This window comes from Miniopterus schreibersii, assembly GCF_964146895.1.
Source record: "Miniopterus schreibersii genome assembly, chromosome: X".
NCBI lineage: Eukaryota > Metazoa > Chordata > Mammalia > Chiroptera > Miniopteridae > Miniopterus > Miniopterus schreibersii.
This window is the reverse complement of record NC_138104.1, coordinates 94,854,293-94,882,137: the sequence shown is the minus strand read 5'-3', so window position 1 is coordinate 94,882,137 and position 27,845 is coordinate 94,854,293. Positions and strand designations below refer to the sequence as shown.

At 38.9% G+C, this 27,845-nt stretch overlaps 1 protein-coding gene across 2 annotated transcripts in view; it reads left to right on the top strand.

Annotated features, from left to right (window-relative positions):
- The window catches only part of PHEX (phosphate regulating endopeptidase X-linked), a 172,500-nt gene that overhangs the window by 126,402 nt on the left and 18,253 nt on the right, over positions 1–27,845 (top strand). For both annotated transcript variants that reach the window (XM_081125341.1, XM_081125342.1), the window contains 3 exons: positions 4,237–4,340; positions 11,180–11,238; positions 26,895–26,949. In XM_081125341.1, coding sequence (XP_080981467.1) covers positions 4,237–4,340; positions 11,180–11,238; positions 26,895–26,949 — 218 coding nt within the window. The remainder of the gene's footprint in view (positions 1–4,236; positions 4,341–11,179; positions 11,239–26,894; positions 26,950–27,845) is intronic.

Here is a 27,845-nt window from a genome sequence, read left to right as displayed (position 1 = left end):
GGCCACCATGGCCCTGGAGAACCAAGAGTGGGCACTGGAAGGGGATGCCCACCAACCTTCCAGCCAGCCCTCCATAACTCACACACACTGGCCTTCATCTAGAGTGCTCTATTGGCCAGAGCAGACCAAGACTTCCCTTTATCCCTGGTGATGGTGACAGGGCATCTGGTTCCGCCTAGTTCCTGGCTGGTGTGTTAGCTATTGCTACCTCACCCTTATGTGGCTGACTGTGGAAACTACATCTTCCGCAGTGTACCATATATGTAGGTTAAGCATTTTGAATGCACACACACGCACACACACACACACACAACTTATGGGCAAAGTCATATAAACAAAACAATCTTTTATATTACTTTGCTATTTAAATAAGGGAAAATGTAAATATAAAATCTGGATCCATTAAGTATTCAGAAGGTTCTTTATGTGCCTAATATAAAATCTTTCTTACACATATTTGCATATATCTCTAAGTCTCTTTAAGTAGATTTAACATAAACAAAACATATTCTAGAATCTATACTTCCTGTTGGCTTATGTAGTGTTTAATCAACACGTACTTAGCGATTCTGCAGAGAAGCTGAGCATGCTTCCTTGCTCTACCCTTACTATGTGTTTTTCACCTTTGGTGGGGGGAATAGCTTTATTCTTCTATTTAGTCTGTGGCATTTGGTGAGAAATTCAGATTCCCTTAAATTTTATGATCTGGAGAGCTATTCCTAGGAAATGACAGAAGATCCCCAATTAGTTTTGTAAAGGTCACTCAGTTGAAAAGTCAGGCAATGGAATTGATTGAAAGTCATTACCAGCTTGACCTAGAATTTAACCAGTAACTGAAAGGACAAGAGGCTTTTAAGCCAACTATTGCCCCTTGCAGTTTAAACGTTTTTTGAAGACTACAAATGGTTTTAAAAAATTAATGTGCATTCATTCTTGTTGCTATCTCTACAACAAGTGGAACTTTCCCAGTGGTTGCTGAGTTTCATAGTTTTTTTCTCACTCAAGGGCTTATTGAAATATTTGAAATTATCAAAGTATTATCACATAGTGGAAGTTTGGGAACTAGAGGAAAGAAATGAGACAGCATCCATAATATTGCTAATTGGATATAATAATACATGCTTCTGTTTTAGTGTATTTTTTCTGTTTTTATAGCTGGAATTGATGTTTATATATAATTTCGTATACTGGTCTTTATAGTTAACATAATGTTTTGTCCTCTGTAACCTTTATTACCATTATTTTACCACCTGTATGTGTTATATAAATTGTACCATGATTTAGTCACTGCTTCTCCTCTCACTGTAATTCTTACCTTCGCCTTCCCCTTCCATGTACTCTTTCTATTAAATCACTGGCTTTATTATGTTATTAGGACCAATAGAATATTGAAGAAGAAACCTAATGATTTGGACCATATAGCTTTGCCAAGTTGCATCATTTCTCTAACGCTGTGTCCCATCTATCACAAGGTAGTAATTGCGGCTGGCCCCTTTCTCCCCCCACGCTTAACCTGTCTCACAGGAAAAGGTTAGATTTGTCCCCATCACCTGTGAATTCTATTAAATAGAATAGATCAACTAAACCGGGCTAAGACATAGCAAATACCCTCAGTTTAATACGACAGTTTTTAGATTGTAACTGTTCTTCTAAACACAGATGATAAGCTGTTGGCCACTGTAATTGCTTACCTCTGAGTTTTGCTCATCATGGTTATTTTCATGGCTGTGGTAGGACGTTATTTCTTAGAGCATTTTTAGACCCGGGAATCTCCTTCTTTAGGACATTTTTGGATTTTTTTCACATGATATCTGTAGAACAACCTGAATATCAAATTTTTCCCTCAGATGAGCAGGGTAATCTCACGACTAGCAAATTCTTCTAAAAGTAACAACTGACCCCACTGATACTACCAAGAAAGTTAATATTTTTTCATTGATTTTTTTTTTTTTTTTAGAGAGAGGAGAAGGGGAAGGGGGTAGAGAGAGAGAGAGAGAAACATTGATGTGAGGGAGAAACTGATCAGCTGCCTCCTGCACGTGCCCTGACCAGGGACCGAACCTGCAACCTGGGCATGTGCCCTGATCTAGAACCAAATTGGCGACCCCTTGGGGTATGGGATGATATTCATCCAACTGATCCACCTGGCTAGCGAAAAACATCAATATTTTTGAAGGAAGTTCCTTTGGGAGAATTTCCTGGAAATTGTTCTGAACCCAAGAACATATCTGAATTTTTTATCAGTTACAGTCATATTCTGAGAGTTCTGGCAGAGCTGTCTCAGGAACAAAACTGAAAAAAGCTAAGGGTTGAACAGTAACACATTTTTTGAACTATGCAGTCTGGAAACACATTAGGATTGCTAGATGAGGTTGCTTCCTAAAACAAGGAGCTTACTCTGTTTCTTCTGCGGCTGAGTATAAACATCTATCTTAAAATACAATCGATTGTAAGATTTCTTTTTATTATGAAGAATCTCAAGCATTGGGAAAGTATGTAAAATCATATTTTGAACAAATAGCTTTAACAAGTATTAAACATACTGCTATATTAGCTTCATACACGCACACACACGTTTTAAATGAATAAAGCAGATACATGTGTAATCCTCACTGACCTAATATCCTTCCTCCCTGCCTGCGTCCTTCCCTAGGTGTAAACACTATTTTGAATTCAGTGTTTATCATTCCCATGCATTTCTTTATGCTTTTGCTACATAGGTACATATCTGTAAGCAGCATACAGTATTGTTCTACAGGATTATTTCATGGTCATGTGTATAGACCATTTGTTTAAATCCTGTATTGTTTTCCATTATGTGATCATACCGCAGTTTATTTATCAGCTACTTCATAAGAGGATTGATGGAGGGACAATTTAAAGTCATAGCTTTATAACTTGTTGTCCAAGTAGAACTCCAAGGATGCCAGGACTTGATGCTTTCAATTCCTGCCTTTTCTCCCTGTGCTTTTAGTTACTTTACTCCTTTCTTTTTCTTTCCCTGCCCCCCTGGAAAGACTAAGATGAATCACTAACAGAAGTTACTCTACAGATGTAATGGGTACCCATATATGTTAGGGAAGAGATAAACCTAAGCCAGGCATTGACCGACAAGCCGCTGTCAAGGCTATAATCAATAAGTTGTATATAATCATTCATATCTGTACTGTAATCCCTGTGGGTTTCCTATACACTCACTATATTTTAATTTTTACTTTTAAAAGAGCCTCATGGTTTAAATTTACAAAATATTACAACTGATAAGAACTTGATTACTCTTGGTTATGTGCTTATTCAAATGTATATTTTTCTTATTTTATTTGTTACAGTAGTATATTTTAAGACCAAAGCATTAGAGATCATTAAAAATCATTGCTTTTCCTTTTACACAGATATTATTTACAATATTTTGGTTAAATACTGCTAGTTTTGTAGATGCAGTGCCTGTAGAATTGGAACTGTCTGCCATTTTCCTTTTGAAAAGGAACTCAGGAACCAATGATGTCTGTTTCCCTATTTTAATAGACAGTGTTGTTGTGAGCCAATAGCTTCCTTTTTTTCCATGAAAGCTGTAATCTATGATTTGCCTCTGTAATTTCATTATTTTTGGTGACCAGTGCATTTTTGAGTGTTAATAGATAAAGTCTATGAATAATTAAATTATCCTTGGGACTCCATTGTGCTTGGGGTGGAAAATAAGTCTCTGAATAGCTTTCATTTGTTTCCCTTCATGAGCAAATGTCGATTACAGTAAATTGGATTTAACGTTTAACTAAAACCATCATCTGTAAGCTAAATGAGGTTTCACCTGATGAAACCAAATGTTATTAGTAGAACCTATGTGACAAATAAATAAAATACACATTTTACAAAAGATCAAAGAATCATATGGGCCAAAAAATTTCAAACCTAAGTAATATGTAAGAGTTAAAGTAGATTTTTCAATTATAAAGCAAAGGAAACACATTGTAAATTACCGCAGCTTATTTTTTATTTTTTTATTTTTTACTGTGATCCATAAATGACCATATTGATTTTTGAGCTTTTTATTTTAAAAGAAAATCACTGAGATGAAGTCTCATGGCTTTGTGCATACTGGGTTAACCAGTGATGGCTGAGAGATTGGTGAGGGGCTTCTCTGTTGATCACTCATTTGTGCGCTAATTTTTTTTTTTTTTTCTGAGCCATCTCTTATCTGAACTTAGAATAATGATCCTTTTGGTTTATTTTATTCAGATCAAGTTTTCAGAATCTGACTACTTTGGCAACGTCCTGCAAACCCGCAAGTATTTAGCCCAGTCCGATTTCTTCTGGCTGAGAAAAGCTGTTCCAAAAACAGAGTAAGTAAAAAAAAAAAAAAAAAAAAAAGTGAAATAGATAAACATGTTGGTGGGAAATGGAGTCTCTTTAGATCAAACTTTGTAATTCCCCTCAAGTCAGAGTAACTAGCTTGCCAGTTATCTTGCTTTGTCAAAATCTTGTTATGTTTTGGCAACTATTATTTCTGCTATTATATGAATCAATTGTTCAGTTTAATTATGGCTGCCTCACTCCTAGCATCAACACATATCAAAAGAAGGCTTATTAGGGCTTATTAGGATGCCGGCATTCAAGTTATTTCTAGATCTTGTTTCATATATATCATATATATGATAAATTTCTCTAGAATGTCACACTCAGGTAAAAACTTTTGAAGATCTTAAAAAAGAACAAATATTTTAAAAATAAAGTATGATTGCAAATGTAGAAGCAATTGTATAATTATTAAGTAATTAGAGAATAATTGTTGAGGTGATGAGTGTCAAAGAACTGACAGCTCTTTTGTAATAGTAGTTATGATGTACTCCCCTTCTTTCCAGCTGCCTGTGGGTACTTGCCCTGCAGATAAGAAAGTTTCCTTAGGAAATTTTGGGGCCAGGGCCAGTCATGACTTTTTTTCACTAGCAGAATGTGTGTGATGATGATGATGACAGCAGCTGGAAGTTATTATGTGCTTATACTGTGTCAGGAAGTGCTGTACATGTTTTAATTCATTTCACCCTCTTGTGAGCTCTGTGAGGTCTAGGTATACTTATCATCCCCATTTTACAAATGAATAAGAGGCTTACAATGGAGAAATTCTTCAGCTCTGGTTTAGATTACTTTTTGTTCTTGCTTGCTGGCACTTTTGACTCTGTTCTGCAATGGCCCACTTCTCCAATGTGTTTATTTCTCTCTTCTCCAGATTGGATCATTTCTATTGATCTATCTTTAGATTCACTGATTCTTTCTTATACATTCTGAGATTTGCTGTTGACTCACCTAACAAATTTTTCATATTCATTATTGGACTTTTTAACTTCAGAATTTCAATTTGGTTGTCTTTTATAGTTTCTGTTTCTCTGTTGTGATTCTTTGTTGAATAATTATCATCACATTTTCTGTTAATTCTTTGAATATAGCTTATTTTATTTCTTTCAACTAATTTATAATGGCTACTTTCAAGTTTTTGTCTGCTAAATCCAACAACTGGACTCATTTAGAGTCAGTTTTTATTGATTGCTTTTTTTGTTTTATACTTCTCTCTTCCTTTGCATAGCATAATTTTTTTGTTGTGTTGAAAATGACATTCTTTTGATAATATATTGTAGCAACTGTGGATTCTGATTTATTTTTCTGAGGCTTTTTAAAAAGTCACGTTCCTGGACTCTCACTGCAGAATCTGTGTCCCCTATAGTATGCAGCCATGGATGTCTCTGCTCATTTTTTAAATTCTTATTTTTATTTATTAGCCTTACTTCCTAGAGTTTGTCCCTGCATCTGCATAGTTTAGTGCTCAGGACAGAGCTTGCACTCAAACACTTCTAGCCTATAGGGCTTCTATCTACCCTCTGCCAGTTGGTCTGTGAGGGGGTTGGGAGTACATTCAAAGTCACAACCAGTTCTCAGTCAGCCTTGGATTTTACCTCCCACTGGGCTCTCTCTGCTGTCCCCTGTACATGTGCCTGGTTTCCCAGTCAGCCAGGCATCTGTGGTGAGCTTATCTCACCCTTCTATGACTCTTTTAGTTCCAGGATCTCCTTTTAAAATTTCTGGCTAGTCCATTGCTCTCCCCAATGGGAACTGTGATTTTAGGCTAGCAAAGCTATGGGTTTTCCTCATTTGTTTTTTAGCAAGTTCAACAGTTTTAGCTGATAAAGATGCAGGCTTTCACCTTTCCCCTAATTGAGTCCATCCCCTATGGCCAAAAAGCTGCTGATTTTCCAGCCAGCCCTATCCTAATAAAAGTAAGTTCTCACTGACTGAGCTGGGAGGCATGGGAGCAGTCCCAGGCTAGAAGGCTATAGACTCCTATTCTACTTCCTTCCAGCTCTAGCAGTTTTTCAAAATTAAACCTTTTTTCAGTTTGTTGTTTGCCTTTGATCAATTCCCAGAGCCCTAAAGTGGTTGTTTGTTGACAACTTTGTCCAGGATTTGTTGACCTTTTCATACATCATAGCTGGAAGCCTGGCTTCCATGCCCACCCTTTTTCATGGCCCTTTTTAAAAACTTGACTGATATTTTGGCCTCCAGATCTCAGCTGGCTCTTTTTATGCTCTCTGGTCTCTTGTTACTCTTCCAACTCTCTGCTCTGCCCTGGCCTCTAGACACTTTAGGTTCCATACCCTCCCTTGGCTTAAACTGTGATTACCACTTCTCCCTTTTAGCCAGGATTATCATCTAGCCATTCCGGCCTTCTACCCTTCAAACCTTCCTACAACACGCACCCACACAATTAGTTAAAAGTGTTTGACTTAAGGAGTAGACCTAAAGCTGAATCACTCCCCTACCCATCCCTGACTCCAGTCAAAAGCACAATGGAAGAAAGCAGAATGCTTTAGAGCTTCTTTGGAAATGACAGATAACTGGTTTAAAGGCGTCTCCTCCACTGTCCTTGGCTCTCTCCTCTCATCACAATCTCTCAGTCCATCTCTCCTACTTCATTCCCAACCTAAATTATTCAATAGTAATTTTACACTTAGCGTCCTAAAACCAGCTTCTCAAATCCAATGACTTCAGCAAATGGTTTCTAATATTCCAGTGAGTATTTACATGTAGTATGGTAGTCACAGATTTATGAATATTGTCCTGTCCTTTCAGATCTACTTCAGATCAATGCAAACTTTTTTTTTTCAACTTGTGGAAAATTGAAGACTCTTACCAGTATTTCTGTGAAATTTCTGGGTCTTCTCAGGAAATCCTTCATACTGGAGATGCTGCCAAGTTAATCCTTCAGTTTCAAAATGACGGCATTTATTTGGGTGTGTAGCAAAGCCTGAGGTGCTAATTGAAAAACTCCTAAATGTGTCATCTTGAACATCGTCCTGAAATACTGGTGGGCTGTCAGGTTCTGACATCCTTGACTATTTCCAATTTCTGTGCTGTCTGCCGGTGTGGGCTTAGGGAAACTGCGATTTGCAGTTTTATTCTGTCAGTGAAAACAAATACCTCTTGCAGAAGGACGTTAAATTGGTTAATGTTTCTGGAAAGTTCTGCAGGAATGAAAATCAGTACAATGCTAGTAATTCTCATTTCCTCTGACTGTGTGTCTGTTTCAGGGAAAGCAACATTAAGAAATTTAAGGTCCTTTTTATACGGTAAAGTGATGTAATAGTTAATTTTCTAAAAGAAATTTTGGACTGGTCCTTTTCTGGCATGGTAGGTAATTTTAGCTTCATGATACCCATTGGCTTTAATGGACATCTTTTAGGTCTGAAAATTCATAAGTTAATCGAGTAGGGACAATTCTGGAGTATCTCTGCTAGACTAGTTTACTTAGTTTGGCACATCATGATTATATTTCTACAAAGCCCTGAGATAGCATTTTGCTTATTCGTGAATATAGGAGATAAATACCCTTTATCTTTTATTCTCATGGAATCAATTTTTGCTGCACTAATGTGCATTAAGAAGTTTCTAACATGATGGTAAATGTCAGCAAGAATGAAATTAATTGAGTGGTCATCCCTGAAGGTACATAGTTAGGATTGGTTCTCAGAACTGTCACTTCATCAGCTTGCTTAAAAATAGAGGATTTACTTCATTTCTCAGGTTGAGTCCAAAGCAATTTCTTTCCCTCAGGATCCCCTTTCTTTGACGGCAGGGATTTTAAACTAGCTTCCTTATTAACTCATTCTCTACTGTGGCTAACCATGACTGGGTTTTCTTTCTCTGTCTTCTGAAAAATATGTAAAAAATCCATCAGATGTCTACACAAATTATGGCCCTGCGTAGAATTTTTATTTGCCAAAACATTATCTATAACATGACATGAGAAGGGTATAATCTACAGGATATTAGAAACAAAGTGAGAAATACTCTGGTTTTTCCATTCCATACTCCTTATACTATCTTTGAGAGCTGATAGGGAAAATGTAAAACTCTGGCTTGATGTATATCTATTTTATAGGGTCCAAAGAAATCAGGGTGCCAATGTCTTTTACTTTAGATCATTGTATTTCAGTATGACAGTCCTTTTATGTATCCCATTGTCCAGTATAATTTTATTTTTATGTATTTTTGGATTTGAAATTTATATGAGACCACTTCCCTCCTTATCCACTAAATTATTCCCTAAACATAGAGTGTAGGAACACCCTAAAGACATAGTAAGAAAAATTTAAAGCACATGAATGACATTCCTCATTTATTCAAATAGATGTATACATAGCAATAAATTCATTTAAATAGATTTAGTGATCATCTGCTCAGCACATACCATTTGGACAATAGTTTAGCCCATAAGGAACTTAAAATCCATTTGGGAGGTAAGTTTTGCAAACTCATATGCCTTCAGGGCCCAATCAGTTAACAAACAGTGACCTGGACAGGTGCAAATGAGAGGGAGTAGAGAGGACTGTGGAGCACTATTGATTATACACCTAATTTGTAGGCATTCCAATTTAGTACCTTTAAAAATTGTGTTGGGCCCTGGCTGGCATGGCTTGATGGTTAGATCGTCAGCCTGCACACCAGAGGGTCACGGGTTTGATTCCTGGTCAAGGGCACATACCTGGGTTGCAGGTCTGATCCCCTCCCCCAGGGCGCATGTGGGTGGGGGACAACCAATCCATGTGACATACCTCTACCTACTATAGCTAACAACATTAGGTCAATAAAGGTGCTTTCATATCCACTTATTTCCTCAGGGAAATAGTCCAGTCAGTAAGTTTGTGTTAAACATCAAGACTTATTGAAATACTAATCCTAAAGTTGAATGAAAATAATACATACTTACGGAAATGAGTATAGGTTTCAGTTTTGACAGGAGAAGGGACACGCTCTTTCTTGCTTTCTAAAAAAAATATCTGTATTGATATTTTTAGAGAGAGGAAGGGAGAGGGGGAAAAAGAGAGAGAAACATTGATATGAGAGAGAAACATCAATCAGTTGCCTCCTGCATGCACCCTGACTGGGGATTAAACCCGCAACCTGGGTATGTGCCCTGACCAGGAATCGAACCAGCAATCTTTTGGTGCACAAGATGATGCTCAACCAACTGAGCCACACTGGCAAGCACAACACTCTCTTTCTTGATATCCAATAATGTCTCCAGTATAATACAATACTTTAGAGAGCTAGTTTGAGGTCAGACCAGACTTTGTGCAAGTATATAATGCTTATAAATCTTGCCCTCATCTGTATAATGGGCTAGTAATTGTTATAGTTGCTATGGGGAAAAACCTGTGAATAGGAAGTGCTTAGGACATAGAAAGTGCTCAATGAATGTTAGCTAATAATAATAATCACAGAATGACATATTCATGGACTTCTTTATAGGTGGGGAGAAGGTATGGGTGGACTAACTAGAATCAATATTTGGGTTTCCTACTAGTTTCATATTACTGACTTAAATTATTAATTTATTAAACATAAATTAGTCAAATGATTGTTCTGAAAAGGAATTTATACAAGTTTATGTTAAATAATTTAGTTTCAAACAAATTGCTTTGTTTTAATCATAAAGGGCAGTGGCTGAAACTCACAGCCATCTAAGTCAGTGGTCAGCAAACCGTGGCTTGTGGCTAAATCTTGCCTGCTTCCTGTTTTTTGTATGGTTCATGAGCTAAGAATGATTTTTAGAGATAAATGTTTGCAGTTGATTTGATAATGCGAAGCACTAACTTTGAACTCCAATTAAGCAAAATGTTATCCTACCACGAAAGAATTCCACTCTTCTTATTAACACATTGTATGCGGGAAACATATTTATACGTTTTATGTTGACTGGTGGTAGAGCACGCGATAAAAACTACCCGCAAACAATGTTTAATAAGCTGGTATTACAAAACATGTACTTGATTATTATATTTTGAATTTCATTAAAATCTTGTGAAAAAAAATTCTCTCACTATAGAAGTACCTACAATAACATCCTTGATTTTGCCTCTTTGCAAAATACCTACATGTTTGCAATCTGACTCTTCACAGAAAAAAAAATTTGCAGAGCCCTGATCTAAGTAACCTACTATGCGTTTAAAATGGAGTGTAGACTCTTCATAGCTGGAAGGTACTCCCAAGATCTCCTAATGCAACCTTAATTTCAGAGCTAAAGCCGAACCCCAACAAGGTAGGCAACTGTTCTACCACAACCCAGCTAGTTGGTGATAGCGGCAGGACGAGTCATTACATCTTTTGGTGCTTAAATCAGTAAACTTTCCATCAAAGTAGGCAGATCCTCTGGATAGCATGGTTGTACTTTATTAATGTCTCTTTACTTGGACCTCTGTGTTAACACTAGTCCCATTTTTTTTTAAGGTGGACAGGTCAGAGGCTATGCTGCATAGTAACTCAGCTGTCCCACAGACCCATGAAACTCAGCTTGTTGCTGTGTTTCCATCTGCGGGGAGAGCCCTTTAGAGTCTAGGATTTCTCATAAAAGCTGTTTCAGAAGCACTGGCACTGACTTTCTCTGTTAAGTTAGTAACAGTGTATAACCAGGCATGTTAATATGTTCTCATTGAACCATGTTCAGTTTAGGATGAGATTGTTTATTGAGCAGAGCGATAGCCCTAAACTGAAAGGATAATTTCCCCACTTGTCCCATATCCCCATTGTTCTCTGGTTACTTGCTAATAAATCACGCCACATTGTTTGTTCTTGCTGCCCTCCTGCCTAGAAAATGACGATCACTTGGTGATATTTGCTTCTCTTGCTACAGGTGGTTTACAAATCCAACAACTGTCAATGCCTTCTATAGTGCATCCACCAACCAGATCCGTGAGTACTCGGTTTCTCGTCTCCTTGTTAATCTGGTACAAAATGAAGGGAACTTTTCCATGACTGTGATTAAGGGTAGGGCATTTTTAATTTTGCCCCCGAAAGTGATCAGGTGTGTTGGTGAAGGAAGTTTGTCTCCATACCCATATGCTCAATTTTCCTCACTCTCTTCACCTTAGAAGTTTTTTAAAGCTTTATATCACCAATGAGTAAAAAAACCAAAACACCACACAAACAACTACAATAAATAAAACTACAATGAAGTTAGTGAAGTTGGCCATGAAAAGAAGCAAGCTTCCACTTTTCTCTCAGAATGGTCTTACCATTTTGTTTATTTTTAGGATTGATGGGAAAAGCAAGAAGATAACTGGACAGATTGTAGAACCCGGAGGGGACTCTCTGTATATAAGAAACATTTGAAAATGTTCTGATTAACCTTAGAATCTAAAGTCTTGAGTTCCTTTTATTTACATGCTTTGGGTACATGTAATTATAAATGCCAGCATAAGTTTAAAAATTATTAAAGATCAGATTGGCACAAATTAAAAAGTCTGACAGCACCAAGTGTTGGCACCTGGGACGGATGCTCACTACTGGTGGAAGTGGAAGTTGGTTCACTCAGTTTGCAGAGTGATTTGGCAACACCTAGAAAAGCCAAAAGATGTGCATGTATATCTTCGACCATCGTTTTCACTCTTGGTGTGTGCCCTAGTGCTGTGATTCTCAAAATGTGGTCCTGAGACCAACAGCAACAGCATCACAGAGGAACTTGTTAGAAATGCACCGTAGACCCTGGACATAGGGCCCAGAAAGATGTTTTATTTAGCCCTCTAGGTGACTCTAATGTAGTTTGAGAACCACTGCCCTAGAGAAGTCTCATACAAGTGAGGCCATGTGAGAATGCTCATAACAATATTGTTCATAATAGCAGGAGAAGGAGAGTAAGCTGTGTGTTCCTCCACAGGAAAATGAATCAAATGTGGCATGTTCACACAAAGGAATGCCACGTGGCAGCGAACAGTGAGTGACCTAGAGTGACATGTATTAACATGGATGAGTCGCACAAATATTAGATTGGGTGGGGGAAAGAACAACATGGGAAAATATATTGAGTATGTTACTATATAAATAAGGTTCAGAAGCATGCAGGATAATTCCCCACATGTAGTAAAAGTATGAAGACATTCACAAGAATGACAAATGGCAAGTTCAGGTTGGTGGTGACCTGTTACGGAGATGGTGGGCCGCTCCATTCCTGCTTGAGCCCTTGCTAGTTTCTCATCCCTCCCATCCCCTGCACCTCTTCTGGTCTCCATCTTCACTCCCTCGCTTGGTAATAACATCAAGTCTCATGGATTTAAGCACATCTCCATGCTGTTTGTTGAATGTGGGAGATAGAGTTCTAGAGACTCGCCACTCTTGACCATGACCCCCCATACCTGTAATCGCCTCCTCGCTGGCCTCCCTGCTCTGTCCTATCCCCCTTCAGCCAGTCCTAAATATAATAGTGCAGCCATTTTAAGGTGCCTTACAGTCATCTCACTTCCCTCCTTTGCTCAGAAACTGTTATGAGCTTCCTGTCTTATTCAGAGTAATAGCCAGGTTACTTGTAATGGCCAGAGGACTCTTACCAGGCTGCCTTTATCTCCCCTCTGTTCCAGCCACATTGGCCTCCTTCCCGATCCTAGAGTATGGGACACTTCCCTCCTGGCATTTATACTCTGGGCTCTCTTTGAATCGGAAAACTTTCCCGAGTGATCTCCATGGTTCACACTCCCACTTCTTTCAAATAGTTGCTCGAATGCCACCTTCTCAGTAAGGCATCCTGCTTGCTCACGGCAGATCCTTCATGCTGGCCCTCATTCTGACAGGACTCCCTGGCCACAGAGGACAGCCCTGAGACTGTGGTCGCCTGTTCCCAGCAGGCACATCTCCTTAAAGTTGCCCTCAATGTGGCCACATTTGGGAATGGCAGTCTCTGCAGGAATGGTCTGAAAGGGTAGTGAACAGAAGGAAAACCAGCAGATGGTAATTTTTGATTTTTACATTAATTTATGTAATAAATAAGTTGTTAACTATTTTGAATATTTCAAATGTCACTCCTTACTATAGAAATATTCATTATTATTATGAAAATACCATTGCTTTCTTCCCCCCACCTTTATTGAGGTATAATTGACAAATAAAAATTGTCTGGCCCGGCCAGGCGTGGCTCAGCGGTTGAGCGTCGACCTAGCATCCAGGCGATTAGGGTTCGATTCCCGGTCAGGGCACATGCCCGGTTGTGGGCTTGATTAATGACCCTCTCATCATTGGTGTTTCTCTCTCTCTCTCCCTCTCCTTTCCTCTCTCTGAAATCAATAAAGATACATTTAAAAAAAAAAAAATTGTCTGAATTTAAAGCATATAACATGATATTTTGATACAGCTCCAAGTTGAGAACTACAGTGCATATGGAAACTTATGATATTTGGAATATAAATTATAAACATTATAATATGAATTATATTTATATAATATCAATTATAATATGACTTGGAAGAACCTATTGGGCAATAGAAAATGCTTTAGATTATCCATTTTAAAAGAAAATGTTTTACATAATATTTGGTACATGCAAAAGAATATATGTAACATGCTAGAACATATAAAGTTGTAAAGTATATAAGAAAACATGATAAATATATGACTATGAGTCCTCCACCCAACCAAGAATTGGAACATTCCCAATATCATTGCACCTGTCCGTGCCCCTCCCCATCCCATTCATCTCTCCCACACCATAGAGGTAACTACGCTTCTGATTTCTGTGTTTATCATTTTCTTGTTTTTTAAAATAAATTTTGAATCATTTAAGTATCCCTAAACAGTATATTTTTATTTTTGTTTATGTTGTAGCACAATAAGAATGATATGCATATTGCATGCAATCTTAAGCAACTGTGTTTTTTCAATTAATGTGTTTTTAAGATTCATCCCCATAGCATGTGGCAGTAGTTTATTTCATTTTCACTGCCATGTAATATTCCATTGTGTGACTGAATCCCAGATTACTTATTTGTTCCACAGACCTTTTCTGTTGAGAGAGCTCTGTGTTTCCCCCCAGATTTTTGCTATTATGAACAACACTGCTTGGTATATTCTCTTACATGTCCTCTGAAACAAGTGTTTGGAGTATATGCTACAAATGGAATTACTGGCTCGTAGGGTATGCAAATACTCAACTTTACCAGATAACACCGAATGTTTTCCAAAGTGAGTGTTCCAAAGTATAGAAGTGTTTTCATCAACTCTCCTTTTCATCACTTCTTGGCATTAGTAGACTTAATTTTCACCAATCTAGTGAATGTAATAGATCAGCTCTTATGCAAGAAAAGGCTTCACCATGTTTCCATACTCACTCTCCAATGTCAGTGAATGCTTACTGCTCCTTTGGGGATTTAAGTATGTCTCATAATAATTCTGTCTCTAGGATTCACCCCTGCTCAACCTTTTTCTTGTCTGAGAAGAGCTGATCCTATCAGAGGTTTACTGAAGAAGCAGCCATTTTAGGGTAACCCAGTGGTTTCTCAAAAGCTCATGAGCAGAGGGGGTTTGGAATGAACAATTTGAAGCAGTATTTTAATTAAGAGATTCAGCTGTTTCTATTTTCCTAATGACCAGTGCTTGCTCTCATTGTAAATTATATTCCCAGGCAAGATGACAAGGAATCCTTTGGGTGATTTTTTTCTCTCTCTGATTTTTCTGGACTACAAATTAAGACAGGTGGAGTTCCTTCTTATACATTTCCCCACTGGGTTTCCTGGGACTCCCCCCAGCCCCAACTGCCTTCTTTTTGCTTCACTGAAGAAATGAAAAATTGAGGTGATTTTCTGAAATGAACATCTTTATTGATTAGGGGTTGATTCTGACAGCATGTGGCCATCTGTTTAATTGGGTTTCACATCTAAGATGTAACTATACTTAGTAACGTGATTTATGAGAATTTCATTCAGTTCCCATTATCGTTTTCTGATTTATGCCACTTAAGTCTGCTTTTGCATGCAATACAGACTTGAGTAGAAAAACGAAAATCCTGTAGTTTTTTGCTTTTTTTTTTTTTGCGCAAGTCCACGCCTTTGTGTGAAACTCTTATGATTTGTGACCATATTTCAATGTTAGATTTTTTGCAGGGTGGATATAGTTCCTTATTTTTCTACCCTTGTCAAGCTGGGTAGCAGTGTCCTCAGATACAAAGTACAGTAAAATAATAATGGTTTAAGTCTGTTGTATAAGGAATTTTATACTCAGGAACAATTGCAGAATTTAATTATATTTTAACTGATAAGGTGGTTAAAGAAAAAAACAAGGAGCTGAGATGATTGGTGCCCAAGCTTGTGCTTCCCTAACTCTGTGATAACTGCAAAACTCGTCTACCTAGTTTTAGTAGGGAAATAGTGAGAACCTTGATGGGAGATCATGAGTGCTACTGATTTGGTTGTATGACCTTGGTCAAGATATCTCTCTCCTTCCTGACCCCTGTTTTCCTCATTTGCTACATGTTGAGGTTACCTAGCCTACAGATTTTTTGGGTGAATTTGAAAAGTGCCAGCACATTGCCAAGGTTAAAGGTAGTGCATCTAAAGCTGGCATGCCAGTAATCCCCAGGATAGCCAGTCCTTCACAGAACAAACAGCAAGATATGAAAAATTTGGAGGGACATATTTTGGACTTTTCATCTCAAAATATTTTATAAGTTAAAACAATATTTTTGTTTACTGAAAAAATGCAACCAATTTGGAAAAGTGTTTGGCAGTTTGTTGATATTTCGTATAACCCAGAAATTCCATTTTTGATGATGGATCCTTATGTTCACCAAAAGACATATAGTGCAAATTTTCATAGCAGCTTTTTTCATAATGGCAAAAACCTGGAAAGAACCTAATGTCTGTCAACAGAAGAATAGGTAAATAAATTGGTATATTCATACACTGAATGTTATATAGCAATGAAAATGAGCAAATGGCTCTGTGCTTCAGTGTGTAAGAACGCCACTGACTTAATGCTCAATGAAACAGTGCATGGCTCCATTCATAAAGTTCAGGAAGAAGCAAATGAATCTGTGATCTGAGTGGGAGAAGTAAAAATAATGGCTATCTTTGTTGGGGTATTGGCTGGAAGGGGGCACGGGAAACATCATCTTGATCTGGGAGGTGGTTGCACAGGAGATACATGTGTAAAAACTCACTGTGTTCTACCATTGAATTGGTGCCTTTACTGTAGGTATGTAATACCTCAACATAAACAGTGACACCCTCATTCCCCCCATAAGAATATTTGGAACTGCACATAGAATGCACAGACATTTTGGATTAATAACAGGTTACCTCAGGCCAAGCCTCCAGAGGCATAGACCAGGGATCAGCAAACATTTCTGTAAAAGGCCAGGTAGTACATATTTTTGTCTTTGTGAGCCATGTGGTCTCTGTTGCAAAATCTCAACTTTGCCATTGCAGTTGCAGACAGTTCATAAAAAGTGAGCATGACCGTGTTCCAGTAAAACTATTTACATGCACTGTAGTTTGCCAACCCTTGTTATAGAGCACTGTTAGAGGGTGGGATCCAGGGAACCTTGACGAGTGTGCTGACCCAGCTTTTAAACTACTTTGGATCTGATCGGGTGGTGGTGCTGAAACTGGGAGGGTGGTAGAGTGAACAGGTCACATTTGGTTTTCATTTCTACTGTCATGGCTTGGTCTTTAGGATAAAATTCATTTCATATATTCAGTATCAAAGTATATCTGCAAAATGCCTCATTTCAGTTTATTTTCATATGCATCAAATCATATTATAGAATTATTTTAAGCAAATAAAACCTTGGCTTGTAAACAGGCAAGGCCTAAGGGCTAAAACCAATGATGTTATTATCTTTGCTGTTATACACAAGGGATTTGGTTGCCTGAGTTTAATCACAGATATTCTGCTAAAGAAGATAAGCCTATGTCCAGAGGCTAGGCTTATGCTAGCATCAAACTATAGAATTAATCCTGAAATCAAACATAGATTTATTTTGCTGTTAAGAAAAGAACTGTGTTTCAAGCTGAGAGAATTTCTCATACTTTGTTGACTCTGCCTAAAACCATAAAGTGGAAGCTAAGTTAACAAATACTCACCTGCGGCTTCTACTGGAATGCAATGAAATTATATTCCTGAATCCACTTGCTGCTGTTTTGGGGGACATTTTGGGAATAGTCTTCCAAAGTTTTGGAGCTAGAAGGAAGGAAACTAGAAATGGTCACCTAATCCAAACTTCTCATTATCTAGAAGAGATCTTGACACTCAGAGCAACTCAGTAATTTTTTCCAGTTGTTCACTTAATATTTATAGAGGCCCCAGTGATTCGTACCTCCTGGTATTCACACCCCTGTGCAGTCCCCTCCCACACTGAATAAGGCTGACCTTTGTAACCAGCAGGATACTGTAGAAATGATGGAGTATGACTTCTGAGACTAGGTCATAAAAGACATTGTGGCTTCTGCCTTGCTTGCTTGGATTGATCACTCTGGGGGAAGCCAGCAACCGTGTCATGAAGGCATTCAAGAAGCTGGTGGAAAGGTCCCTGAAGCTTCCTGCTCATAACCAGCACCCTGTGAGTGTGCCATCTGGGAAGAAGACCTTCAGTCCATTCAAGCTTTCACATGCCTGTAGCCCTGGCTGACATCTTGACAGCAACCCCATGAGGGGCTCTGAGACAGATCACCCACATAAGCTGTTTCTGAATTCCTGGCACAAAGAAACTGTGAGATAGTAAATGTTCATTGTTTTTAGCCACTATGTTTGGGATATATTGTTACATGGTAAGAGATAAGTTATACAGAAGTTACAACTTGACAGGTACTGAGTTTGGTACTAGGGTATATAAGATGTTATGCTGTAGTGCTTAAGAGTGTGGGCTTTGATTTTAATTCCTGGCTTGGCCACTAATAACTTGCAACCTTGGGCAAGTTACATAAACATCTTTAAGCCTCAGTTTCATTATCTGTAAAATGGAGATCAGAATAGTGATTATCCTATTAAGTTGTCATGAAGATTAAAGGAGATGATGTATATGAAGTACTTGGAAGAGAGACTGGTTTATAGTAGGTACTCAATAAATCTTAGCTACTAAGAGTCCTTGCTTTTGAGGAGTTAGAAGAGACAGACTTGCTACTAGTCATTTAGGAAACATCATGACAAGTGTGCAACAGCAGGGTGTGCAGTGCATCCTGGGAACCACAGAGCACGGTTAATTAATCTGGGAGTCAAGATTGGCTTCTCCCTGAAACTGACATTTTAGCAGGCTTTGAAAGGAAAAAGAAATTCTCTTGACAAAGAATGTAGGTTGGGACATGACGGACACACTAGAAGAAGGACTGGCTGTTACAGAGGCAACAGACTCAGCAGAGAATGGCCCCGAAGCAGAGGGTGAGATGGTCACAAGGCCGGGCGGGGGGAAGAATAATGGGAGATGCTATGTGGAAGAAGTAGGTGAGGGCCCTGCAAGCCAGGCTGAAGAGCAGGCCATGGGCTGTTGTATGTTTTCTTTGGGAGGCAGGAACTTAAGCTTCTCTTCCTTAGTCTTATTCTTAAGGATAATGGCTTGGAGAGGGGGTAGATTGAGGTACTTGGACAAGTTAGAAGTTTGGCAGATGCTTCAAGAGAAGGATGGGGAGAGTAAATGTAGGTAGTGACATTGGTAATGGGGAGAAAGGAGTGAACACATTAAATCCTAAAACGTTGTTCTCAAATAATTGTGTTGTGATGATACAGTTAGCAGTTTTCCAACCTTTCTACTGATGCTATGAAAGACTCCCTTAAAATGGAGATTATAATTGTTCTGTGCAGCCCCTCTTCACTGAGAACCATTAATGCAACAAGCATTGCGCCAGATGTTGTAACATATACAGAATGGGGCAAAAGTTGATTTACAATTGTGAGTACATGAAACACTGAGTTTATTCTTGTATTATTATTTATTAATTATTGTATTATTTTCCATACAAACAACTATAAACCCACTTTTGCCCCACCCTGTATTACCTTTAATCTGCACAGTAGTTCCGTAAGCTTGGAATTGTGGGTCCATTTTACAGAAGAGGAAACTGAAGCTCAGAGAGGCTAAGTAACTTGCCAAAGACCATACTAGTAAATTGCAGAGCTGGGAGTATAACCCGGCTTCTCTGATTGTGTACTGTTAATCTTCACCCTATACTGTTGAATACTGGATAGGAAGTTTGAGAATTACATGAAATTATACATGTGAACACACTCTGAGAAAGGTTAAAAGCACGATATAAATATATTTTATATCATGCCCTCTCCATGCAGTGGGGGATTGTTTCTGTTTGGTATGGAAACAAGATTTATGGGACATGGGGATAGCCAGGTAAGGGTCCGAAGGTTGGATGGTCCCCAGGTCTTGGTGATTCTATGTCCCAAAGGGCTGTAGCACTGAGCAGTAGTTCATTATTGCCTCCTAGAGTGCTGCTCTCTGCAAGCCCTTTGGATCTGCCAATGTCTCCTTGCATCCCTGGAGTGGGGTAGAATCGAGGGGGTTTATTTGAGAGATGTCATAAGCTAGTTAAAAGGGAATAATTGGATGTACTCTCCAAAAAGGTTTTACTTTACAAAACTTACTATGAGATTTTAAAAGTTTTAAGTGAGCTGAAATTAAGTCATGAACAAACTTTGAGTAGTTTGCAAAATTGCCAGATGATGTACTTAGCAAGGTTGTTGGACACCTGCTATAGCTATTTTAAGACATTCTTGTCCTGGTCCAGTCGAGGACCTGGAGGTCCTAATACAGCCCCTGTCTCTGAGGCCTGGCCAAGGAGGCAGCCAAGAATGACATTCTGGGTAGTGCCACTGGAGGATAAGGGTCCACTCAGCTGGAAAGCCCTGTAATCCCGTGGCATTCCTGTTACTGCGCTTAGTCCCATGACCAATGCCTGGAGGAACCCACTTACCACCAGTAGGGCACTGGTGGTTTTTAAATAGTAGAGGACTGAGCAGATTCACTGCAAGGCTGGTATGATTATCAGGGGCGTTTAAAGCGGTAGGGTGTGAGTGGGACTTCACAGGAAGCCAGCATCCTGGATATAAGCCAGAGCGAGGAGAGTATCAGGAAGCTGGAAAAGAGCCGTGGTGATGGGGACAGGAAGTCAGGCAGCAATCTCACTAATTTTTCTTGATGGTCACAATTTCACACATCCTCCCTTGAAAAACTCAATTGTCTTTTATCCTTATTACAAAAGTAGATCATATTTATTGTAGAAAATAAAGCTTTGTGGCTAAGTCTTTGTGCAAATCTGAGACTGTTTCTTTAAGGTTAAATTCCTAGATGTGGAGGAATTGCTGAGTCAAATGTTATGCCTAATTTAGGGATTTTAAAATACATTCTACCTGCCTTCTCTTGAGAAAAGTGGTACTGTTATTGGAGGGGAGAGGTCCTTGTCCCCACCTGGTGCTAGTGGGGTGGACTTCTTGCAATATCCTGAGAAAAAGAATTTTCTGAAACTTGCCTGGGAGTATATGACAGTCCCATTTCCCTTTGTCCTGCCATAGAAGAAGTGTAGTTGGGGCTTCAGTAGAGCTAAAATCAAAACCAGTGTTCAGAGTTTCCATTCCATGTCTGCACAGTCCAGTATAGCATCAGGCTAGCTTAAGTTGTGTTTCTCCACTGCAGTCCATCAGTCCATTGCATGTGGGGTCCACATGACTATGGAGGAAATTCGGGCAAATGCAAGGAAGGCAAGAGCAAGCCAAGAGCACAAGAAAGAGAGAACTCCTTTGTTTAGGAGATTATGTATTCCCAAGTTTTCACGCGCTTGCAGCGGCCATGCCCGTTCTGGCCAATGATCGCTTTTCCCAGGTGTGACCTACAGGCAAGTACCTTCCCTAGTCACCCCAGCTTTACTGGGCATGCGTATATCTTTCCTGGTTGGATTCCCTCCCCCAGTGTTCTGTAGGGAATTAGGCCTGTGGTTCCCTGGGGAGTGCAAAGCTGCAGATTACTGGTGAAGTTGCCCACATGACGTGCCTATAATGTCTGGTCTCCCTTTGTTCCTTTCCTATTATTAATAACTACCTAATTACAATGGCATCAGTACCAGTTTATATTTCTACTAACAATGGATGAGATGGATTTCTTTTACCAAGTATGCATCATAAAGATACTATTGGAGGAAATGACTAGAGAGACTCAGTTTTGTATCCAATTGATATGGGAGAAAATGTTAGTCATGTTTTTATTCTTGAGACCATTATCTTATACCCAGGAATGGATCCCGAACCCACAGAAGTATTTGTTGAGCATCTGCTGTTTTCCCAAGCCTGACTAGACATCAGTGCCTCTGGTGTCAGTTTTGAGTACCTGGGACAGCAGTTGTGTGTATGACAGTAAATGTTGGAATGAGTAGAATATGACCATCTAAGGTTCGGGTGGGAGGAAATGTTTGGTTTCTCTGCCAGGTGTTGAACTATCGTAGTGGTTCTCAAAGCATGGTCCCTGGGCCAGCAGCATCAGTATTACTTGTGATAAATGAGCATGACCTGGTCCTACCCCTGACCTACTGAATGAGAAACTTCAGGGGTGGGCTCAGCAATTCATGTTTTAAGATTTTGACCAACAAACCTCTGCTAGCTAATCAAGTCTGAGATGCACTAAGCTATAAAAATGCAGCAAATTCAAAAGAGGCCCAGCTTGGTTGGGTCAAGGTAGGGGAACTAACTTGTTCTGGTTTTCCTGGCACTGTCCCAGTTTTGGCACTGAAATGCCACACCCCAGGAGCCCCTTCAGGCTTGGGCAAACAGGACGGTTAGTCATTCTGGGAAAGAAGGGGGGCTTCTCTTTGTTGCAGCCTGAAGGTAATTATGGCCGAAAAAGAATAGAGGGGACAGAAGAGAATGTTTCAAGGTGGAGGACAGATCTTAGAAGCTGCTTTCTGCTTGTCAGTTCTAGGCTGAGAGATGTGGTGGCAGGAGGTTACCGCAGGAAGCCAGCAGATGGCTAAGGCATCTTGCTGAATCCCTTGACATGAGTCACAGCTGTTAGAACTTGATACCTTCTGGAAAGGAGAAGGTTGGTATTCACCAAACTACTGCAAGGTGCCAAATTTTTTTTTAAAAAGCCACTATTAATCTTAGCAGTGATGACAATGAAATCCCTATACAGCAAAAAACATAACCCAAAGTGCTTTGTAATTGCAGCAATTTCCATGTCCCAACTGATGGCCCCCTAAATTCTAGAAGAATGGTATCTGGTTTATCTACTTGCAGGAGCTGATCCGGAATAAGAAGTAACACTCATTCTTTCTTAGAGTGAGCGTTTGTCCTGGTTTTCTCAGGCCGGTGCAATTAAAACCATTCTCGTCTTTTTGTACAGTCATAATTTGTAAGTCATATAAAGTCTCAGTTTTGAAAGAGTCTGCAAAATTATAATAAAAATATCTAATCGTGTGTTACAAGCATGGTGTTGAGGACTGGTAAAGAGAGGAGAATGAGACAGGAGTGCTGATTTATATACACCAGCCAAGTGTCATTGTTTTTGCTAAACCAACAGTTTTTGAAAATTTTTTTGCATATTAGAATTGCCTAGGGAGCTTTTAAAACATACTGATGCTCAGGGCTCCATCCCAGAAATTGTGACTTAATCGGTCTGGGGCAGGGGTTGGACATGGGCATATTTTTAAAAAGCTCCTAGGGATTCTAATGTGTAGTTGGGGTTGAGAATTGTTATCCTGACTTAAACCAGTGGGTCTCAACTAGCATGCCCCAGGATAACCTGGAGGCCTGTTGAGAAATCCGGACCCCGCCCCCAGAGTGCCTGTTCCGGGGAGTCTGGAGTGGGCCCAATGATTTGCATCCCTAACAAATGCCCTGGTGCTGCTGCTGCTGCTCTGGGACCACACTCTGAGGATCAGTGTTCTAAATGATTCCTACCTCAAACTCCAGCTAATCTTACAAACCATATCTTTTCGCCTTAGTATAGACATGTGTATAGATAACCTCTCTGCCAAAATGCCACTACGGATCTAATCCCATGTATCCAGTATTTTGTTTCTTTCCTGAATTTAAAACATTTTAATTAAAAATATACTTTAGAGAGATTTGGTATCAGTTCCCTTCCTTTCTAAATCTTGCAAAATAGGATGTTTCTTCCGGTTATATCCTTTTTCTCTTACTAGGTTGTAAGTTCTTTGAGGACATTTGTACATTCAGAATTACCTGTTTTGCTTGGAACATCATAGGTCTTTTGTAAATGTTAGTGGTCAGTGATTATGTACAGAAATTGCAGCGTTATAACCAAACCCAATGATTCCCAGTTGTTTTTATAATATTATCTAAATATACTAGCATCTCTAAGATTAGGGTCATAAAATACGTTTATTTAGTGAACTATAGAACTAGAAGTAACTGTGCAGGACAAGTAAAGTCAAATAGGTCAGCAGAAGTAAGTACAAGCAACTCTTACCATGAAGTATAATAACGCTGATAAGATGACACATCAGCAATAAGCCCTGAAATGTGGATTGATGCATGGATTAGATTAGTTCAGTAATATACACTTAGGTTTTTGAAAATAACTGTCATAACATGTACTAGAATAAATTTGGTTTGGTTCTGCCAAGGCAACTGCAGGTGGGACTTGAAATTCATTAAATCTAGGAGCTTTTTTCATAGCTAATTTTTGAGTTGATAACTTTGTATGGCCCACAAATGATGTTATAAATATCCAAATGACCCTTAGCAGAAAAAAGGTTCCCCACCTCTGCTCTATAGCAACATGTAGTGACTAATTTTTTAAATGATATTTAAAGCATTAAGAGATGACTAAATTGTTCTCCAGATGCCTGCAACAATTTACACTCACAACACGCTTCCTACACCCTGACCCATATTACCTATTATCAAATTTATTAATTTGTGCCGACCCAATAGTTAAATTTCTTTTTTGTCTCCCTCTCTCTTTCATATCTCTCCTATTCATATACATATACGTGTGTGGACACACACATTTACACTGTGAGGAATGGCTCCCATAAATATACTGATAGAAAAAGGGGTTGCTTTAAAAGTGTGAAAGAGGTGAGGCAGTGCTGAAATGGGGAAGAAAGGAAATACAATGGAGATGCAAGAAAACATAAGAAAAGCCTAATAAAAGGGGAGAGAAAAAGAATTCCTTTTCCCTTTATTTATTTTTTACTTTTACCTTTGGTAAATACAACTTACCCAGTTTATGAGCTAAGATATTGAGTTGGCCATGTTGGGATTCAACTTATCATTCTTGCCAGTTGACATCTCCAGAAGTACAGCTTAAACTGTTAATGCATTCACTTCAGCAAAACAGTCCTGAGGGCATCCGATTCTTCTGTTGATCGGTAGTGGGTTCCGTGGCCCGATGAGCTAGAAAGAAAGATACAGCTGATCAGGGGAGCATGGTGGCTGTCGCCTGTTAGCCTGGGGCCACTAACAGCAACGGCGGCAGAAATGGAGTCTCGTGCAGGTGTCAGATGTTGTCCTGTAAAGAGATTGGCAGTGGACATAAATGCTTCCAGCTGGGCATATTTCCAAGCAGGAAAGCCAGAATGATTTAATAATTAAATCACATTGAGTGTTCTTATTAGGAAATATCATTACTTTTTGATGATATATTGTGTGAGATGGAATTTTCTTATATACACTGTGGTTTGCATATATATGTGATATACATGCATATGTGTAATATATATGCATATATATATCGAAATCAGAATGAGTTACTAAAAGTAATCACCAACAAAGAGGATGGAATATTGATTTAAAGATGCAAAAGATATTAAAGGAAATGTAGAGGCTATGAAGATTAATATGATGTTGCCCTTTAAAGTCAGATGCATTTTCCTTTATGTGAAAGCAACAGAAAGAGAGAAAACTATTAGCTGGAACCATCTCTGTTTTGCGATTAGGTTTTTGCACCTTGAAATCTCAAACTATGATATTATTAAGAAAATATAAAGAATATATATACATAAAAATTACAGAGAATTAACATTTTATTTCTAAATTAAGAACTTGCTTTCCTACCCTCTTTTTTCATAGTGTCCTGCCATGGAGGGGAGGTAGAAAGAATGTTTAAAGGGACAGAGGGCAGAGAAAGCATTTTATCTCATAAAACCACTTTCAGTCTCAAGGGGCTTTGAACAGTGGCCCTGGAGCAGGCAAGGACATTGAAGAAGGTGTCTCTTTCTCTTTTCCTTACTATTCTGTGTATTCCCAGTTGTGATGACTTGTAAATGCAGCTCCTAAGATCAACTCAGGGTGCTAAATTTAGCAGTGAGCTGCAATGAAAGCAAAGCATTTCTCCCACTCATTTGTATCCTGGCCAGCTACATAATTTGCAGGGCCCAGTGCAAAATAAAAATATGGGGGCCTCCTATTCAGAAAACAGGAAAATGTACTGTCAAAGGTGCTAAAATATAAAGTTTTATCCTGCCTTCTGTGGCCTCTCGTTCTCTAGACTTGTCATTTCTTTAACTTGCTATTTAGTGCTGTTGTGAGGAAAATTAAAATTTTAAATCTCTAGCATAATTTTACTGTTCATCTTTATATTGTGTGATGCCAGTTTTATATGCACATATAAGAGCTTTTAACTTGTATGTGGAATCACCAAAATTATACAGTTTGTATTTTGTAGCTTGCACATGCATATGTATTTTGTTCTTACCAGAGCAGTGGAATTGCTGCACAAAACTAAGTCAGCTGTTTTTATTTCACTTCTTAATACACACACATTCTACCAACACTGTCTACTTTTGGCTTACTGATGAGTAAGAAAGGAATGAAAGGAAAGGAAACCGTGGGTCGCCCTATCTTTCCCTTTCCTTCTATGTTACCATTTTCAGTTTATGTGATTGGCTAATACAGGGAAGTAATAGGAGTCAGAAAGAGTATGGCAGAGTTCCTTGATCATTCATGTTTCTTAGAGTGCCATTGCTGCCTTTGGTGATCAGAGCAATTTCTGGTTCCAATGGAAAGAGCCCTCTTGGGGCTCTCAGAGCCTCCACCTACTCAGCCTAGATGTAACATGCTTACCTTGTACTCGCTTTGAGTCTTGCTGAACTCCTGGGGAGCAACATAAATGCTTTATGCAAATGAGGCTTGCTCACACAAATACTTCCTTGTCTCCTTGGACACCCCTTACGAAATCACATTCAAAGATAAAATTATTCAGAGTTTCAAGACAGTGACAGCAGAGCATTAAACCAAGTTCAGGGTCCTTCTGCTTGAGAGGCTCTGTATGACTGCGTAGGTTGTGTGTTCATGAAGGTGGCCCTTTCTATATTAGGGGAAGCTGCTGGATAGCCAGAAGCCTCCAGCACACTCTGTATATGAAGGAATAGAGTTCATAGCAGGCTGGACACTGCCAATAGTGTATATGCAAAATGGTTTCCTTGAAATTGATGTAATGTACTTATTTCAAATTCAGTTGAATTAATATCTTAGAGACAGTTGGATCGCTTAGAGGGCTCCCAGCTCCATGAAGAGTACCTTTCATATGGGCCTTTGAAATTTTAAGGCTAAAGCTGGAACCAGGTACTTAACATCAAATCAATCTCTTTATCCCTTAAAATTTTGTTTGTTTGTCTTTGTTCTCCCAGGATTTCCAGCAGGAGAGCTCCAGAAGCCTTTCTTTTGGGGAACAGAATATCCTCGGTAAGTAAGTGAGTAAGGAAACCAGTTACTGACAAATAAGGAAGAACATGCTGCTTTGGCAGAGCATAGAAATAAAACAAAACAAAACAAGCCAGTGGTTGTTCAGCAAAAAGAGAGCATGGAGCCTGGCCTGGGCTGGCCCCACTCTCACCATTCTAGGTATTTGTTTTCTGATTCTTGTTACCAGGGTGTATGACTAGACAGAAAAGCCAACTAGGACACAGGTAGCTTTCATTTTTATGCATTTATTCACTTATGCATTGACTCATACTACAAACATTTGGACCTTGAAGGATTGTTGGCATTTGATTTGAAGGTGATGGGTCTGAAACCATTCCATATAGAAGAAACTATGTGAGAAAAGACAAGAAATGTGCTGATAGAATGGCAAAGCGTTTAGTTTGGCTAGTCACACTGGTGTATGAAGAGAAGCAGTGGAAAAGAAGTCTAGAAAAGAAAGTTGATGTTTGATATGGAGGGATCTGAATGCCAGGTAAGGAGCCTGGACATTAATAGGCAATAGAAAATACTGAAGTTTTTGAGCAAGTAAAGGTAATCAAATTTGTCTTGGGTAGCTATACAGTGGTTCAAAAACTGACAGCATCTGGAGTTAGGGATATCAGTTTAAAGGCCATTAATACCGAAAGATTGTAGACTTACGTAATTCAGAATTTCTATATATAGTAGGAATTCTGATAATATTCATTGTCAATAATATCACCACTTTTATTATGTGCCTTTGCTTGCTCTGGTGCTTTAATTCACAGAAAATTTAGTCTTGCTTTTTAGAAGTTTAGTCTTTTGTATTTTGGTTTGGATAAATGACAACATAAATATGATTAAATATGGTGGCAATGTTTTGATTTGGACTCCCCCAGAAGCATACCCTATGACAA